At 47.9% G+C, this 18,591-nt stretch overlaps 1 protein-coding gene across 3 annotated transcripts in view; it reads right to left on the bottom strand.

Annotated features, from left to right (window-relative positions):
• PDE4B (phosphodiesterase 4B) overlaps positions 1 to 18,591 on the bottom strand; it is a 225,156-nt gene that overhangs the window by 86,016 nt on the left and 120,549 nt on the right. Inside the window, exon 1 of one of the 3 annotated variants that reach the window (XM_036387463.2) lies at positions 1,918 to 2,877. The exons of the other annotated variants lie outside the window; for them this stretch is intronic. Coding sequence (XP_036243356.1) covers positions 1,918 to 1,964 — 47 coding nt within the window. The 5' untranslated portion in view covers positions 1,965 to 2,877. Of the gene's footprint in view, positions 1 to 1,917; positions 2,878 to 18,591 lie in introns of those variants that run through there. 3 annotated transcript variants of the gene reach the window in all.

The following is an 18,591-nucleotide window of genomic DNA, read 5'->3' as shown; positions in this document are numbered from 1 at the left end:
TCCTTTTGGATGATGGAAAAAAGGAGGGAGAAGCTCCAAAGAAGCCCAAAATTTATTCCAGGGGAAGGAATCCCTGAAGACATTTCAATCAGGAATTAGTGAGTCTCACCCCCCGTGTGGGCTCTGAACAGCAGCCAGGAGCTTCCACAGGTCTGGTTTAGCAAGGCTCAGCCTGACTCAAGCTAGGCCAGGATGGGGTGAAGAAGAACTGGCTTTGTTTTCACCTGGGCACAGGTGGAGGGAATTTTCTTGGGATAACTTTATCCCTTCCTTCATAAATCCACACCCTGCCAAGGCTCCCTTTGAGCTGCACAGTTTCCATCACCTGAAACCTCCCTGGCTGATCCCATGGCTCTGATCTGTCCCACCCCACCCCTGACCATCTCCCCTGGTGGGACTCGGGTCTGCTCAGGGTTTGTTTCAGCTCCTACAGCTAAAATGATTTCTGTTCTCCTGCAGCCACAGAAATGGGGCTCTCCTTTCTCCAAAGGAAATGCATTTTTCCATCACTTCCTGAGCTCTTTGAGTGTTAATTTTATAATTTTATCCATAATTAATGCACAGGATCTCTCCCCTTCCCTTCATTTGTAAATCTGGCAAATCAACACTTCCCACCCAATATTTCTCTTTCTTGGCTTATTCGGGCTCCTCCTCAGGAGGAACTTCCCAAAACAAAGGAACAACTGCCCTGGCTAAACCTCAAGGGGAAGCCATGGGAAAAATCCCAAGAATGGCTGGGTTAGATTGGGTGTCAGGAAGAAATGTTGGGAAGGAATTCCTCCCTGTGAGGCCCTGGGATGGATTTCCCAGGGCCTCTGTGGGTCCCTGGAAGTGTCCAAGGCCAGCTCGGAGCAGCCTGGGATGGTGGAAGGTGTCCCTGGATGGAATGAGATGATCTCCAACCCAACCCATTCCAGGATTCCATAGTTTTAATACAGGCCCTGCATTCTTCCTCTTCTCCAAGCATTCCCCTTCCTGTTCTCTGATCCCAGGAACTGCACATGAGAGGAGCAGGATGTGCTCTGGAGAAGCCAACACTCCCCAGCACCATTCCAAGGCCCAAAGCCTTGGATATTTCTATATATTTGTTTATATTTTATTTATAGATTTATATATCAGGGGATATTTTAATTCCTATATACAAATATTGACCTGTAGGTTGATCCCAGAGCCACGGTTAAACGATTAAAAACCACAATGAGATTACAGAGAATAAATTCTGTGTAAACCCAGAATATTTGTGTGTAGGTGAGACCACAGAACGCAGGATTTGAAGAAGCAGAATATAAAATTATCTCTAGATTCCCACAGATTCCATAGACTATCCACCCTGGAAGACCACATGGACCACAGCAGCCAAAGACTCCAGCCCTGAACTCCACCAGCGGATCTTTACCCATAAAATGAGGTTTTGGTGCCGTATCCCAGCCCCATTCCTCCTCCCAAGAGGAAATGCCTCTGGGATTCCCCTGGGCTCTCCCTGTCCCCCTGCCCTGGCCCAGCAGAGGCAGCAGCAGCTGCTCCATCTGCTCATTAAAACGCAACAGGGAGAAGGTGCCGAGGTGGCACCATGGAATCGCTCCAGCGAGGGACGTTTTAGGGACTCGTTAATCTTTAAAGGAAAATTGAGGTTCATCAACACCTGAGAAGGAAAATAAACCAGGACAACGGGAAATTTTCCATCCTTTCCCCACCCTGTCCCCACAGTCCCGCTCGGAGGCGTCGCGGGGGTGCCTCAGATCAAACTCTGAGCAGGGAAGATCAGAGAAGGAAATATTCAGCAAACCCACAGCTCCAAGAACACCCTTATCCATGTTCCCATCCAGCAGCTGCTTCTCAGCCTGGAAAAGTCCTGATTTCCAAGCTTTTGTGCCCACCAGAAGTGCTGTGATCCGGACAAACCCTTGGCGTACTCACCAAATCCACGAATGGCGGCGATTGGGTAAAATATTAATATTTAACATCTTCCCAGCTGATCCTTCTCCTCTATCATCCAAAAAGAGTCAGGACATGTCCTGCCAATTCCCAACTTGGGTCCCTCTGGAGGTGGCTCAGTGGCACGGAGATGTTTTCCAGGAGTTTTTATTCTTTGGGATTACATGGCAACTCCCCTTGCAGGTGGATGCCACTTTCCAGAGGAATGCAAATGCCTTGGCAAGCAAAAAGTGGGGGTGCCTGTGGAACAGCCTCTATGGACTCCCAAATTTCTTCATTTCTAGCAGGAGAAAGAAAAAATAAATCTATTTCTGGCACCCCCCCCTTTGACTGCAGCTTCCTGCTCTCATTTGTAAAATCCCTTCCAACGATCCTGAGACAGCGGGGGGGAAAAAGCCTTTTCCGAGCTGCAGCAACATCCCCTTTTTGCCGTTCCTCCTTTCCAGGTCACATCCCTCCTTCCTCCGGAGCCGAGGCAAAGTTTTGTGACGCTGCAGAAGCCCCGCCGGCGGGGCCCTCCCGCGGAGCATCCACCGGGATGAGGTCGGGGCTGCAGCAGGGACGCGGCTCCAGCCGCGGGGTTACGGGGCGGGATCGGGCGGCAAAAGGCCTGGAATGTCCATCCCGCCCGGCAGGAAGGGCAGGAGAGGCGCCGGCTCCCTGCCAGGGGTCACCGCCAGCAGAGAGGGGAGTGCCCCGCGCTGCTGTCCCTCCTCTGTCCCCGCTGTCACCCGGGCGCGGGGCTGCGCCGCCCAGCCCCGTCCATCCCCATCCAGGTGCTGCTCCTGCGGGAAAAGCGCGGAGCCGGGACCGCGCCAGCCGCAGCCTCGCCCCGCGCGGCGCCGCCGGGTTTCTGAGCGTGTGTGTGCCTCTCTGTCTCTGCATAAAATGGAATTTTACAAGATTTACAAGATCTAAATCCCGCCGCTCCACATCAAACCCGACGCGGCTCCCTGGTGCAGCGAGACGTCAGGGGTGGGTGGGAGATGGGGCCGCATCCGCCCGGGAGCGGCTCCCGAAATTCCGGCCCCCCCCGCGCCCCCGCCGGAGCCGGGAGGGGACCCGGGGACAAAGGGAGGGCTGGGAGAGCCGGGGATGGAGGGATGGAGGGACGGAGGGATGGAGGGAGGGAGGGAGGGATGGAGGGATGGATGGATGGGAAGGAAGCCGCGCTGGATCGGGAATACTGGCAGGGCTCTGCCCCACCCGCACCTTGCGGGGGTGACAAAGGGGACCCGATGGCGCCTCCTCCCCTCGGGAAGGACAAAGTTCGGCGGCACCGGACGCGCAGCAGGCACCGGAACATTCTCCCTTCCCCGGGTTCGTTTGTTTGTTTGTTCTCCCCCTGAAGTCTCCAAACGTTTCACCTTGACAACCACAGGAAGGGATTTTATCCATCAGCTGGAATCGAAGGTGTCGGGAAAGGGGGATAAAGGGGATTTTTACAGCTGATGGATTTGTACAGGTGATGGATAAATGGCATTTTATAGATGATGGATAAATGGGATTTCTAGAGGTGATGGATAAATTTCATCAGCCATCAGTGATCCACAACATTCCCTATTCCCAAAGCAGCAGGAGGGGACAGCAGGGACAGAGCAGGGGTCACCCCACGGATCTCAGAGGATCCACAATTCAAGCCCCCCTCCCTGCAGTAAACTCCAAGTTGGAAAGGCAGAACGAGGAGCTGTTTCAGCAATTAAGATGCCAAATCCAATTTAAAAATCCAGGGAAGGGGGAGAGTGGCAGTGTCATTCCATCCCCACTCAGACTCCCCAGCTGCTCTGACACACTCAAAGCTCAGGAAAAGCTTTTCCAGACTGGGAAAACTGTGTGGTTCTCTCCTCTGACTGGGAGATGAGACATAAATCCTTATTTTTATTCTATTGACGTTACTGATAAAAGGATTTAACAAATCTATAAAAATAGGGGCAAATCAAAGGTATAAGGGAAAGATCAGGAGGGAGCATGGATGATCATTATTCCAAAACTTTGCACCTCTCCTTGGCTTTGCTCCATCTCCACTTTGGTTTGGCAGGAGACAGTCTTATTCACAGGGGTGAAGAATTTTGTGTAAACCATGGAATTCTGCTTCTTATCCATGAAAAAGGTGCCCAGTATCCATGGGTGGAGGTAAATAGACAGATACACAGACAGGTCCAAATAATGGAATCATGGAATGGTTTGGGATGGAAGGGACCTTAAACCCACAGAATCATGGAATGGTTTGGGATGGAAGGGACCTTAAAGCCACGGAATCATGGAATGGTTTGGGATGGAAGGGACCTTAAACCCACGGAATCATGTAATGGTTTGGGATGGAAGGGACCTTAAATCCATGGAATCATAGAATGGTTTGGGATGGAAGGGACCTTAAACCCATGGAATCACAGAACGGTTTGGGATGGAAGGGACCTTAAATCCCACCCCATTCCATGGCAGGGACACCTCCCACTGTCCCAGGTGCTCCAAGTCCCAATGTCCAGCCTGGCCTTGGGCACTGCCAGGGATCCAGGGGCAGCCACAGCTGCTCTGGGAATTCTATTCCAGGGCCTTCCAACTCTCCCAGCCAGGAATTCCTTCCCAGTTTCCTCTCTAATTCCACTCTCTGGCAGTGGGAAGCCATTCCCTGTGTCCTGTCCCTCCACCTTCCATGCCTGGAAACCCCCACCCTGTGGAATGAACATCTGCACATTCTCCTCATTGCTCTTGGGGAAAAAGCCAGAATGAATTCTCTGCTAATTATGGAGCAGCCACTTCCATGAGCTGTTGGTTTTTCCAACCCCAACATGCTGAGTTTGTGCCTTTTCCCTCCCTATTCCCATTTTTCTGGCGTCTCCCTTCACAATCCAGCCTTTCCCAGCATCCCAAATTTGACAGGGGGAATTGCAGGGAGCGGGGCAGTAATCACAGGGTGCTGGCTGGGAAGGAGAATAATCATTCCCTGGCATTTTCCTCCTGGAGTTTCTTAGACAGTTCAGTAATTATCCCGAGTGAAAACCCAGGAATTGCAGGATCAACAGGACAGAAACGAATAAAATCCCAGGGCTGGGATCAGAACCCACTGAGCCTCCCTCCCTCCCACTCCCAAATCCCCAAATTGTTCATTTGGATCTCCAGACTCCATGTATTTATTAATTAGCCTTTGCAAGCCGTGCTAACGAGGAGCCTCCTCCCACTGGGCCATCCTGGCAGCCCCAACACTGATGCTCCTCCAGGGAAACTTCAAACATTTCCTGAAAAATCACAGAGAAACCGGAAAAGCAGCCCAGAATGGGGCTTTTTTTCCACATCTTTCAGCAAAGTTACATAAGGCAGCCCCTGCTCTCCTGCTGAAACTCTCCAGGCCCCCAGCGCTCGGGCACCTTCATTCCCTCAGTCAGCAGCAGGGAAGGCTCAGGAATGTTCCCTGTCCTCACAGCAGCCTGAAAAACACCAGCGGATATTTTGGGAATTTCGAGACAAACCAGAAGCACAGAATACAAAAATAAGTTTATTCTGTGTTCTGTCTTCCCAGATTAAAGACCTCCACTGATGTAATATTGGGGTTTTCACCCCAGATAAAGAAATGGGGTTTCACCCCAGATAAAGAAATCCTAAATATGTTTTCAGGGATATTTTTCTTCCCCCTCATTGCTAATTATGGAATAATCAGGATAACACACAACCACCCCAGCTGATCACTAAAAACCACCCCAAAAGGAGCTTCCCCCACGCTGCTCCTGGCATTTCATTGTCTGTTTTTCTCCACAGCATCGACCCTTTCTCAGATATTGAAATTCCTGGGGTTTCTGCCCCTCTGGGGAGCACAAAGACATTTATGGGTTTGGGAAGGCTGCAACTGCTGGGGCTCCTGAGCAGCTTTCCATTCATCCCTCCTTGCTGGCCACGCTGATTGAGGATGATGAAATCCTGATCTGCAATTCTAATTCCCTTCTTTTTCCTGAACAGGCTGCCCAAGAGCTCCAGGAATTATTTTACCAACCCTCACAATAAACACCATTCTCCATGAAGTCCTGAACAATGCACCTATTTCAGATCCCAAAACACAGACCCACTCACAATAATTAGCTCACAAACCCCAATTTTCAGATCAGCTATTTTTCTTCAGAAATTGGGGAATTCTATCCAGCAAATAATGAGCTGTACCAACAGCAGGGGGGCTTGAAACCTGCAGCAGAATTGGTGTGCCAGGTGCTGCATTGTTAAATCATGGAATCCTGGAATGGTTTGGGTGGGAAGGGAACTTAAAGCCCATCCAGTGCCACCTTCCAGGGACACTTCCACTGTCCCAGGTGCTCCCAGCCCCAGTGTCCAACCTGGCCTTGGGCACTGCCAGGGGTCCAGGGGCACCCACAGCAAATCTGGGAATTCTATTCCAGGGCCTGTCCATCCTCCCAGCCAGGAATTCCTTCCCAATATCCCATCTAAAGCTTCCCATTTCCACCTTAAATCCATTCCCTGTGTCCTGTCCCTCCATCCTTGTCCCCAGTCCCTCTGCAGCTCTCCTGGAGCCCCTCCAGGCCCTGCCAGGGGCTCTGAGCTCTGCCTGGATCCTTCTCCTGTCCAGGTGAGCACCCCCAGGTGTCCCAGCCTGGCTCCAGAGGGGCTCCAGCCCTGCAGCAGCTCCAGGGTCTCCTCTGGAGTCATTCCAGAAAATTCCCCTCAGTTTCCAGAGCTCTCAATAAAAACTCTCAGGAAATGGCACAAGCACTCGACGTTTTCCAAAAATGGGATCCCTAAAAGTCATTTTCCAGCAGGACTCTGCCATTTCTGAAGTCCTGCTCTGAACCCACCCCAACCTGTGCTCCACAAATCCAGCCCCAAAGTGCCCCCAGGAGCTTTCACCTTCCCCGGGCAGACACCTCCAGCTCCATCCTTCCCACCAACACTGCCCTTCCCAGCTTCCCATGAACAGAATCCCATTTTCCAGCAGGTAATGCTCTGTCCCAGAAATCCAGAGTGGAAGAGGAGGAGTTCCCAAGCAAACCCTGCACCCAGAGGGGCCAAACTGGGAGCCAGAGCCACCAGACTGGGGTGGGGGGGAGCGGGACAGAGGCAGGGAAAGCTGTACCAGGAGCAGAGGGAAGGACAACACGGGGAAAAAAGAAGGAAAATCATCTCATCCCTGTGAAGTTCCTGAAGAGTTTCCAACAGAATGACTCAACAGCGGCAGCTGCTCCGTGCAGAGGGGTCTGGGGCTCGCTGAGCTGGCAATTAATGAATGTTTGGATCTATTTTCCATCAACACCAGCTCTGCTGACATCCTTCCAGCACAGGCTGATGGAGCACAGGGAACCCAGGGCTGGGAATGAGCAGCTCCCATCAGATTCCCAGGTCCCCATCTGGATTAAATCCTGACCTCCTGTTTTATTGCACCTTCAGGGAGCTGGAATTTTATGTTCCACTTTGGCTCCTTCCAGCCTCTGGAGCTTTCACAGTTTGAGGAGAAGCTGCTGCAGGGATGTGGGCTCCCAGCATGGAAGGGATTCCAGGAGCAGAAACCACCACAAACTTTGGGCCTCAAATGACCTTTCTTTGGTGCTCCACACCTTTGGAACGCAGACATTCCCTCAGGGAGGGAAGCAGCAGTGCTGGCTGTTCCCTGGATGAAATGAGGTGAAAGAACAGGGGGAAGGAAAGTGCTGGAATTCATGGAGCCACTGAGGTTGGAAATGCCCTTCAAGGCCATCGAGTCCCAGCTCTGCCCAACCCCTGCCTTGTCCCCAGCCCAGAGCACTCAGTGTCACCTCCAGGAATTCCCTGGACACCTCTGGGATGGGGACTCCAGCCCTTTCCAAGGCCTGACCACCCTTTCCATGGAGAAACTCCTGCTGATGTCCACCCTGACCCTCCCTCCAGGCCGTTCCCTCTGCTCCTGTCCCTGTTCCCTGGAGCAGAGCCCGACCCCCCGGCTGTGCCCTCCTGGCAGGAGCTGTGCAGAGCCACAAGGGCCCCTGAGCCTCCTTTGCTCCAGCTGCAAATTCCCTGTGGATCAGGACCCCTGTGGGCTCGCTGATGATCCAGGATGAGCCATCTCTCCTATGCAGCATCCTGAGGCTTCCTGAGCTCTCCAAGCTCTGACTGCAGGTCACTCTCCACCAGGGAACCCCTCTGGAGAAGCCAAAGGAATGCCCAGTGTGGAATTCTCGTCCCTCTTCCAGGCCAGGAGGGAAGCTGAGACCCTGGATGCTCCTGGATGAGTACGAAACGCCCACGTGGCATTTCCAGCCCACAGCATCCAGAGCTGGACTTGGATCCAGACCCTGGCACAAAGATCTGGATCTCCAGCCATGGAACAAGGAGCAGGATGGGGGAGGGAGGGCCCTGAGCATCCCAAACCTTCCTGGTTTCCCTGCGCCTCCTCCACTGCGCTGATTTATCCGGGAATAAAATCTCTGCCTCTGGAATAGGTCACAATATTATGACTTATAACCCCCACAGTTTTTTCTTCCCTGTCTCCAAGCCCTGAAGCTGCAGCTCTCCAGAGCTTTCCCATCTCCTGGAGAGGAGCAGGGCTGGAATTTTTACACATTTTGTGTTAAAACAAGCAGCTGACAATTCGGGAGCGCCACTTAAGGAGCGATTTCCTGCCAGGAGCCAGGGAAAGCAGCACTTTCCTCGGATTGCTCCTTTCTCCTCTCCCCTAATGCTCATTCCCAGCACCCCTCAAGTTCCTTGGAGCACAAATCCATCTGCATGGAAATGCTGTACAATGTTTCTCAGAGTTTGTGGCAGGGAGGAAGCCCCTCCTGGGGCAGCCAGGGAAGTTTAATCCCTGTTTTCCACAGGTTTCCCCACCATGGCCATGGTGAATTCCCAGGTGAATCCCAGGAGGAGAAGATCCCAGATCTTTGCAGATGGCCATCAGCAGCTCCTGAAGGCTGTCACCACTGTCCCATCTCCAGGTGTCCCATCCAAAGAAAACCCGGGAACACAAGGAGCCGTGGGGCAGGACAGATGGAAGGGACAGGACAGACCTAATCCTAAAGTCAATCCTAGGGTCAATCCTAAGCAATCCTCAGGACAATGCTCTTCATCCCCCTTCAGCAAACTCTCCAGCCCTGGATTTTCACTCCAAAACAGCTCCTAAACCCTGAAAAGTTGGGAATCTTCAACTTCCCAAATCCCTAAAGGAGCAAAAATATTGGAAAACCAATGAACCTTGGGATTCAGTTTCCCAGATCCTTTGGGTGATGAGGTTGGATGAGGCTGGATCAGGCTGGATGAGGTTGGATGAGGTTGGATGAGGTTGGATGAGATTGGATGAGATTGGATGAGGTTGGATGAGGTTGGATGAGATTGGATGAGGTTGGATGAGGCTGGATGAGGCTGGATCAGGCTGGATGAGGTTGGATGAGGCTGGATGAGGCTGGATGAGGTTGGAGCCTCCTGGGCTGGTGGGAGGTGTCCTGCCCATGGAATGTCAACTGTGAGGTGCCTCCCATCCAAATCTGGCTGGAATCCTGAGATCATTGCCTTGACACACTGAAGCTCCCCTATCAATTCCAAATTAACTCCCCTTGACAGTGGGAGAATTTATTTGTGGGGAATTTTGGAAAGAATTTGAGATGGGATTTTTGAGTTCTTTTTTTTTTTTTTTTTAATATTTTTTATTTTTATATAGGTAGGAAGGGTGAGTTTGGTTTCTATTGTTATAGTATGGTTTAAAAGGTTTTTAGACTTCTTGTTATACTATTTTTAAGGATTTATTGACTAATAAAATACTGTTAATAAGGATATTGATGTTTTTAACTTAATTTTTAAATGTTTTGTTTTATGGACTTATATTATAGTGTAAGTTTTTTTGGTTAATTATGCTATGATATATAAACTTATAGTATTGTATTTTAATTTTTTGTTTATTTTTGTAACTATTTTATTTTTTATATTTTAAACTTTAAAATTTTAAACTTTTAAAATTTAGTTTAATGTAGTTTTGTATTAAATGATAAATTTACATTTTTGTTTTTAATACTTAAGTTTAGAAGTTTTTTCTGAAGTTTCAGATTAAATCTTGTGTTTAATTTTAAGCTTTGGTTTACCGGCTAAAAGCTTTGAGAGTATTTTGCATTTTGGATTCTAACAGACAGCAGTTATTTTTCCATGGAAAACAACTCCCATTCCAACCCCCAGCAGCACATTAATATTCCTTTCTCCCTGCACTCAGCCAAGCCAGGAGATTTTGGCATGCTGCAAACTGTGAACATTGACAACAGCACTAATTTTTAAATAATTTGGGAAGAGTGGAAGTGCCAGAACGTTTCCCAGAGTTAACCGCACGCAGTTAAGCTGAGCTTTGTTATGCAGAGCCTGGTAGGGAAAAACAGAGCCTTGGAGCTGCTCCGTTGGGAATAAAAGTGGATGTTCCTTCAAATTCCACCTGGGCGCACCTGCTCTCCAAGCAGGCTCAACAGGAAACCTCAAAAATACAAAATAATGGCTTTGGGGAGTCCCTTTGGATCTGGTGGGAAGTGCTGCTCCCAGAGCAGCGTTCAGGGGGGTTCAGGTCCTTTGGGGGATTTCATCCCAATTCCCAGAACATTCCACATCACACAGCCACACATGGTGAATGTCTGAGTTTAACTGGAATGGAATGGAGTGGATTTAACTGAAATATTGAACTATAATTCCTCATCACTTACGTCCCTGACCCTCTAAACATCCTTATCTCACAACAGGCAGAAGAGAGGCTCTTCCCAAAGTTTTCCCAAAACAAAACTCTCCCCTCACACAAAAATGTTTGGACTCTGCCATCTGGAGTCTTTCCAAGTTGTTTGCCCATTCCTCTGATTTTCAGACAATCTTATTGCTCCCATTTCCCTAATTTTCAGGGGAATGGTGATGGAATTGGGAAGCCTCTCCCCTTGGTATTGCTCTGACCTTTCCCACATCACACCTGAAACACATAATAACAACTATTCCCAAACTGTTCCCAACATCCTGGAATCCTGGAATGGTTTGGGTTTGGAGGGATCTTGAAGATGATCCCACTCCACCCCTGCCACGGCAGGGACACCTCCCACTGTCCCAGGCTGCTCCCAGCCCTGTCCAGGACAATTCCAGGGATCCAGGGGCAGCCACAGCTGCTCTGGGAATTCCATCCCAGGGCCTCCCCACTCTCGCAGGGAGGAATTCCTTCCCTAAATCCCATCTATCCAGAGTGCAAAATCACTCTGACTTCCTCATTTACTGTGATAATTTATTTGTGGCAATTTTTTTGAAGTAATTTGAGATGGGATTTTGGAATTATTTTTGATAATGTGGTTTATTTTTTTATTTCTTATATAGGTAAGAAGGGTGAGTTTGGCTTGTATTTTTATAGTATGGTTTAGAAGGTTATAAGATTTTTAGTTATAATATTTTTAAGGAGTCATTCACTAATTAAATACTGTTAATAAGGATATTTATGTTTTTGACTTAATCTTTAAATATTTTGTTTGATGGACTCATGCTACAGTGTAAGCTTTCTTAGCCAATCATGCTATGACACACAAACCCACAGTGCTACATTCTAAACTCTTTGTTACCTTTGTATTTACTTTGATTTTCTATATCTTAAACTAAAACTCAAAACTTTCTTTTATTTAGCTTAACACGTCTCTGCTTTAAACTAGAAATCCACATTCTTGCTCCTGGCACCTCAGTTTGGGAGCCTTTCCCAAGGTCTCAGATCAAACCCTGGGTTTAATTCCAAGCTTTGCTTTACAGGCCCAAAGCTCTGAGAGTTCCCTACATTTCAAATTCCAACAATTTCCTCTGGAATTTAATATTCCAGGAGAAAGCGGAGCTGGGATTCATCCCAGGGGTGTCACTCCAGCTGCAAACGTGGCTCCTGCAGCCCCACATCTTCCAAGGGCCCTGCAGCACAAAGTGACCCCATGGAGCTGACGGGGATGGGGCCAGCAGCCCTTCCATGCAATTCCAACAGCAGCTGCATCCAAACACTGCCAGGGCCAGGGTGCTGTCCCAGAGGTGATGTCCCCATCCCAATCCAGGTGCTGTCCCAGAGGTGATGTCCCCATCCCAATGGTGGGCACAAATCCTGAGCTAAGCTCTTAATTCTCCACTGTAATTTGCCAAAACAAGGGGTGGGTAAATTATGAACCCAAACACTGCTTCTGTCTTTACCTACAGCCAAAAATTCCTGTCTTTTCCACAATGTCCCAGCAACTCCTGTGGGAATTACAGCATGATTCCCATTCATCAAGCACATTAATCTGGAAGCTGGGGGTAACAGCTCTGGATCACTGGGGAAGGGGCTGATGGTTCTGCAAACCTTGTGGAAGAGGTTCCACTGGGACTTCTGAGAGCCAGAGGGAAGCTTGGGAGGAGGATCCATGCTCACCCCTGAAAGAATCTCCTACCAAGGTTATTGACATAGAAACCAAGAGAGAGAAGGATAAATAAGAGAAACCTGCAGCTATTCCAATGAGCACTTTGTTTGTCTCATGACCAATGAGTAAAGTGTAAACTTCTGAGTTTTGTAAGAATGTATAGAAGTGTACACGCCGTGATAAAAGCAGTTTGAGCCCTTCTGGAAATGGAGTGCATCTGTACTGTCTCCATCTCCGCTGGGGCAGGATCTGATGGATTCCCTGAGCCCTCTGCCTTGGGAGCAGCTCTGGCACTGCTGGCACAGCTCCCACCCTGGGCTGTCCCTCGGCCCCTGCCCTCTCCCAGGAATGGTGGGGGCATTTTCCTGCAGGAGCCCTGGATGCACGCGGAGTGCAGAGCGTTTGTTTCCTTGGAAACAAAACCCTTCCAGCCTCCAGCACACACAATCCTCGGGAAAAGAAAACTCTGTCATTAAACCCAAGGCCTGGATATTTTTAGCCCCCGAGATGTGAAATTCCAACTGTTTTATTAGGAATAGAACCCAAGGAAAACACACTTATCTCGATTATTGGAGGAGGAAATCTTTGTATCCACCCAAACAATAAACCCACGGACTTGTGCTGAGCAAAAGAATTGCTTGGCCTTTGGAAATCAAAATAATTTGGAATATTTGGATTTTGGGATGCTCTGGGCCAGGGTCAAAAGAAAAACTTGAGGTGAGGAACAAGAAAACCCTCAGGTGACAAAGCTGAAAAATCAGGAGGGAAAATGGATTAATTCCCTGGAGGTTGAACTTGATCCTGGAGCTCTTTTCCGACCCTAATGATTCTGGGATAATGGAATTAGATCAAGGAATTGGAGAGTTTAATTGAAAATATATTGGCCAACCCTTTGTGCTGATGATGCAGGTGGTTCTGGAGAAAATCTCTGTAGCATTGCAATTAAAGAGGTGCCAAAGGATTTCTATTTAAAAATCACCTGAAAAGACCAAGTTGGAAGAATTCACCCTGAAATGTAAAAGAAATCACCCTGAATTGTAAAAGAATTCACTCTGAATTTTGAAATAATTCACCCTGAAGTTTAAAAGAATTCACTCTGAAATTCTACTGTGAAGTTGCTGTTTTCTCCAAAGAAGAAATATCAAAAATTACGGAATTATTTCTTCTCTAAATCCGTAATTTTGAGTCATTCTCCAGCCCCATTGTTGGGTTTGATCCTTGGATACTTTCCTAAATTCCAGGGTATTTTTGCTGTGCACTGAGCAGATCATCAAACATTTCTGCTACATTTGACTGTTGGGCTGCTCGGGGAAATAAAACATTAAAAACAAATTTATCAAATTAAAAACCAGATGAAAAACAGGAGTTACAAAATTGTAACTTCATGTTCCACGCAGCAAGAAAGAACCCGGGAGTGAAATTCTTCCACAGCCCCCAAGTTTTATTTGTTCTCTGGAGATTCTTCCCTTGGATTTGGATGGATTTTCCTTTTCCTTGTATAAATGTTTGGAAATGAGGAAGATTTATCCTCTGCCTGTCCCGTTTTTGGATTAAACATTGCATTTTAGGGGTTTTTTTCCACCATAAATAGAGGAATTTTCAATCAAAGGAAGCATCCTGACATTCTGAGTTGAAGCAGTTGAGGTGAAGCACAGGGCAGGGAATTTTCATCTTTTATGGATAAAGATTATTGTGCTTGATGTTGAAAATGAGCTTAAATTTCTTGTTAAAACAGAGTTTTAATCTCTTCATCACCAAAGAAGTGTCCTGGGAACCATCCCAGCTACTGAGAGGAATCAGACCTGGAATGACCATTTGAAGATATAAAACTCCACTGAAATTCTGATTTTTATTTTTATTTTTTTTGGAAGGATGGGGTGCTGAGCTGCTGGAATGTCAGGAATTCCCACAGGATCTGTTGTGCCACGGATGACTTCATCTGGAAGTCAGATAAAACCATGGATACGCAGGGAAGGGAAATGTGGATCCTGGAAGAACAAAACCAGGATCCCTTTGGCTCAGTTCAGCCACTGGAGTTGATTCCCTTTGAAATATCAGGAAAAATTCCTCCCCCAGAGGAACTGGAACAGCTCCCCAGGGAATGGGCACATTCCCAAACCTCCTGAGTTTGGAGAACACTCTCAGGGATGCCCAGGGTGGGATTTTGGGATTGTCCTGCAGGGCAGGACTTGGATCAATTATTCCTGTGTGTCCTTCAACACTCAGTATATTCCCTGATTTCATCATTTTTGCACATATTCCACTCAAAAATCCAAATTTTTCCAACAACTCTCCCAAAATCTCCAATGGGAAGCTCTGAAACCTCCAAGGCTTTGCCACTCCAAGGAGCAATTCCAGGGGGGAGCAGACTCAGCAGCAAAATTATTCCTGAATTTAGGAGAACAAACACTTGGCCTGAGCCTGACTTTTTTTCCCAAGTTTTCCACATGAAGAGCCCACCTAGAAAACCCCAATATTGGTGTGTTTAGCTAAAACTGGGAAAATCCAGTTTTTAGGCCAGGGAATGTTTAATTTTTTGGGATTTGGAGAGCAACTGGAAACCGTTTTGTCTGGAAATGGGACCAAATTCTTAAAATCAGAATCAAACAAGTCAGAATCAGATTCCAGTTAACAAAATCAGATCCCAATTAATAAAATCAGAAGGAAACCAATGGGATGGGATCCCTCCCCAAGGAAAGAGTCACCTCTGGATTAATGAGCTGCTAATTGGACACGACAGGAATTCCACCCAGGGGGCTTCCAGTGGCCCTAACGAGGCTGAGGGGGGTAATTAATTAATTAATTAATCTCCCTGCAGCCCCTCACTGCCATTGCAGCTGCCATGAATTATTCAGTTGGTCGGACATATCCGCCTTCAGATGGATTTCAGTCCCAATTTTGATGAGGAATTTTGTCCTCCCTGTGTGGAAAACTGAAATGGGGAATTTGTTGTGTTTTCAGCTGGTTTGCTCCATTTTTAACTCTTTCTATCTGAGGGAAGCTAATTAATCTAATTCCCTTTGAGTCCAATTAACTCCTGTTGGAACATCACAGAATCTTGGAATGGGTTGGCCTGGAAGGACCCTAAAGCTCCATTCCCACCCCAGGGACACCTCCCACTGTCCCAAACTGCACCATCCTGGCCTTGGGCACTGCCAGGGATCCAGGGGCAGCCACAGCTGCGCTGGGAATTCCAGCCCAGCCAGGAATTCCATCCCAAAATCCCATTTAACCTTTCAGGTCAAAGCCTATCCCTGGAAATCTGCCCCAGAAAGGCTGAAAATTAGGGACTGATCCATCAGGAATGGTTGGAGATGTGGCCAAAGGCAACTGCTGGGATTCTGAGGAAAACTCCTGTTTTCCTAAAAAATAATCCCACAGAATGGATCCCTGTCTCCCAGTCAGCGCTGGAGCAATGGAACACTGGTTAATAAATTCCACTTTTCCAGATTAAATTCCAAATTTCCCCACCCACATCCATGAAATCCAGCTCTCCCAGCATCCTTTGAAGGGCTGGCTTTGCTAATTGCCCTGGCTGCTCGTTAGGGAGTTAATTAGGAATTTCACCCAGCTAGACGCTGTAATTTACAATTACAATGTCCATAACATCCATCCATAACACGCTGTTCTTAGTACAGAAAATGTGCCATGAATATTCAAAACATTCCTGGGAGCAGCTCCTAAAATGGATGGAATTCCAGGAAACTCAATCCCAGGAAAGGGATCCACATCCATCTGCAGCTTCCCTTTCCCAGGAATGTTGTTCACCTGTCTCAGGTTCTGTTTTTGCATTCACCCAAAACCTCTGGATTCCACCCCTATTTTGTGGGATCCTCTAATTCCCACCCCAATTTTGTGGGATCCATGAATCTGGCTTCTCCAGCCACTCCCAGGATCCCATGGAATCTGTCAATTCCCAACGTTTGGGATGAGTTGCTGCACTTTGAGCAGGAATTTCCAGTTAAATCTAAACAAAATCTTCAAGAATAAACCATAACCTCTTCTATTTTTTTTGTTGGTGACAATTTCATGGCATGAAATGAATATTTTATATTAATTTAATTATTCCAAACAATGAAATTCCAGATAAAATGATGGAAACCGCACACAAGGAAAACATCTAAACAACTCCCAAACCCCAAATCCTGCTCTTTCATCACAAGTTTTTATATCCAAAGGAATTTAAAACCAAATAATTTGATGTGAACTGGGAAGTGGAAGGTAAAAACCAAGATTAAACAACACTTCCATACTAAAATTAAATAAAGTTTATATTTTATGGGAAAGCACAAATACTCAATTCCAAAGCCAACATCTAAAATGAATTTAGAGCCTTTTCCAGAGGCAAATCCTATCCCAAAATCCACATACATCCTGATCCCCTGGCTGGTCACTCAGACAACACCACAAAACCAAAATTCCTCATTATTTTTTGGGATTCTGGGCGTGTTTGCTCCCGTTCCACAGGAACCTGCTGCATTTGGGAGGCACCAGCTCCGTGTGGGAGGCAGCAAATGGGATTGTGAAGCTTCCGTGCAAACAGAACACAAAGGAATGAAAATAACAGCAGGGATGAGGTGCTTTTTTTTCCCAGTGTTTTTCCAAGAGGGGATCAGCTCCCAGAGGAATACAGGTCTCCTGGGTGGCACCTTTAATTTGGGAAGATCCTTGAAATAATGGCAGCTTCTTCCCATGGCTGGAATGTTGTCCAGGCTGGCTGTCAGGATGGGTTATTTGTGAATTTGGGATCCCCATCCCTGGAAGTGTCCAAAGCCAGACTGGAAAGGGTTTGAAGCACCCTGGGATGGTGGAAGGTGGCAGGATGGAATGGGATGGAATTGAATTCCCTTTCAACCCAAACCATTCTGGAATTCTTTGGAGAGACTCGATGGTCTTGGAGGGCTTTTCCAGCCTCGGTGATTCTGGGTTTCTGGAATTCACAGACAGAAAGCATCCTGAAATTTTCCAAATATTCCTTCCAAACTAACACAAATATAACTCCTCAGCTTCCAGGGAAGCAGCAGCTGGGACAGCTGGAGATTAAATGGTTCGCTTGGAATTTAGAATACAAAATTCTAGATGGGCTTCCTGCAGCACAGGGCTGGGAAAGGGCTGGAATTGCAGCTGACTGATCCGATGGAGTGATGGGGAAGCGAGGCAGGGGTTTGCTGTGCACCTTGCAGGGATATTGAATCATTTCTTTCCCATAAAAGATGAAAGAGTTTCAGCTGGAGATTAAAGACATCACCAAAGGCCTCGATAATAACAAAAATAAAGTTTCTTTTCCACCTGACGTCTCCGATCCCGGAATTTGCTGAGCCTGCTAAGGGACACATTCCCCTTCCCAAGGGAAAATGGGTTGTTCCTCTGGATATTGCAATATTCACCTCAGAGTTCTCAGAACAAACAGGAAAGGTTTGACTTCATAAAAATGGGATTTGCTGGGCACAATGACAAAGCCACTGCTGCTGTCCCTGATTTGATTCAGATAACACCAAAATGAGATTGGGAACACAGAGAGATCCCTGGAATGACAACTTAGCTCCAAACCTCCGCTTGTTCCCGTGGTTCCACAGATCCCGAGGAAGGAGCAGGTGGAAAAGAGCCCACTTTATCAGGAGCAATGGTCCCACGGGCACCGCTCCAGGAATTCCAGATTTATGGAGCTTCCCAGGGCCTGAAGGGGCTCCAGGAGAGCTGCAGAGGGACTGGGGACAGGGGATGGAGGGACAGGACACAGGGAATGGCTCCCAGTGCCAGAGGGCAGGGATGGGTGGGATATTGGGAATTGGGAATTGTTCCTGGCAGGGTGGGCAGGGGCTGGGATGGGATTCCCAGAGCAGCTGTGGCTGCCCCTGGATCCCTGGCAGTGCCCAAGGCCAGGCTGGATCCCTGGGACAGTGGAAGGTGTCCCTGCCCATGGATGGGATGAGCTTTAAGGTCCTTCCCAACCCAAACCAGTCCGGGATGGGAAAATCTCCAACTGCACCAAATGCCAAAGGGGAGTCTGAGAAAAAACTTCCCAAGCCACCAAGAATTACATAAAAATTGGGAAACATTGGGCAGAAAACTCTGCCTAAATTAGGGATAAATGAATGGTTTTGAACAGGCTCCTTCCCAGCCAGCTCCTGCTTCCACAGGGCAACATCCATGATCAAAGCACGAATTCCCAGCTGGAGATTTCCCAGTGCTCCTCCCATTTTTGGGGCAGAGCTCTCCCTGCCCTGATTTGGGAGCAGAATGAAACCAACTCATGTCGTGGGTTCAGCATCAAGGAGCAGCAGGAACATCCCAAATTCCAAGGCTGATTCCCTCCCTG

The sequence above is a fragment of the Molothrus ater genome, chromosome 9, assembly GCF_012460135.2.
Source record: "Molothrus ater isolate BHLD 08-10-18 breed brown headed cowbird chromosome 9, BPBGC_Mater_1.1, whole genome shotgun sequence".
In the NCBI taxonomy this organism is placed as follows: Eukaryota; Metazoa; Chordata; class Aves; order Passeriformes; family Icteridae; genus Molothrus; species Molothrus ater.
The sequence above is the reverse complement of the archived record's forward strand: the minus strand, read 5'-3'. Positions and strand labels throughout refer to the sequence as shown.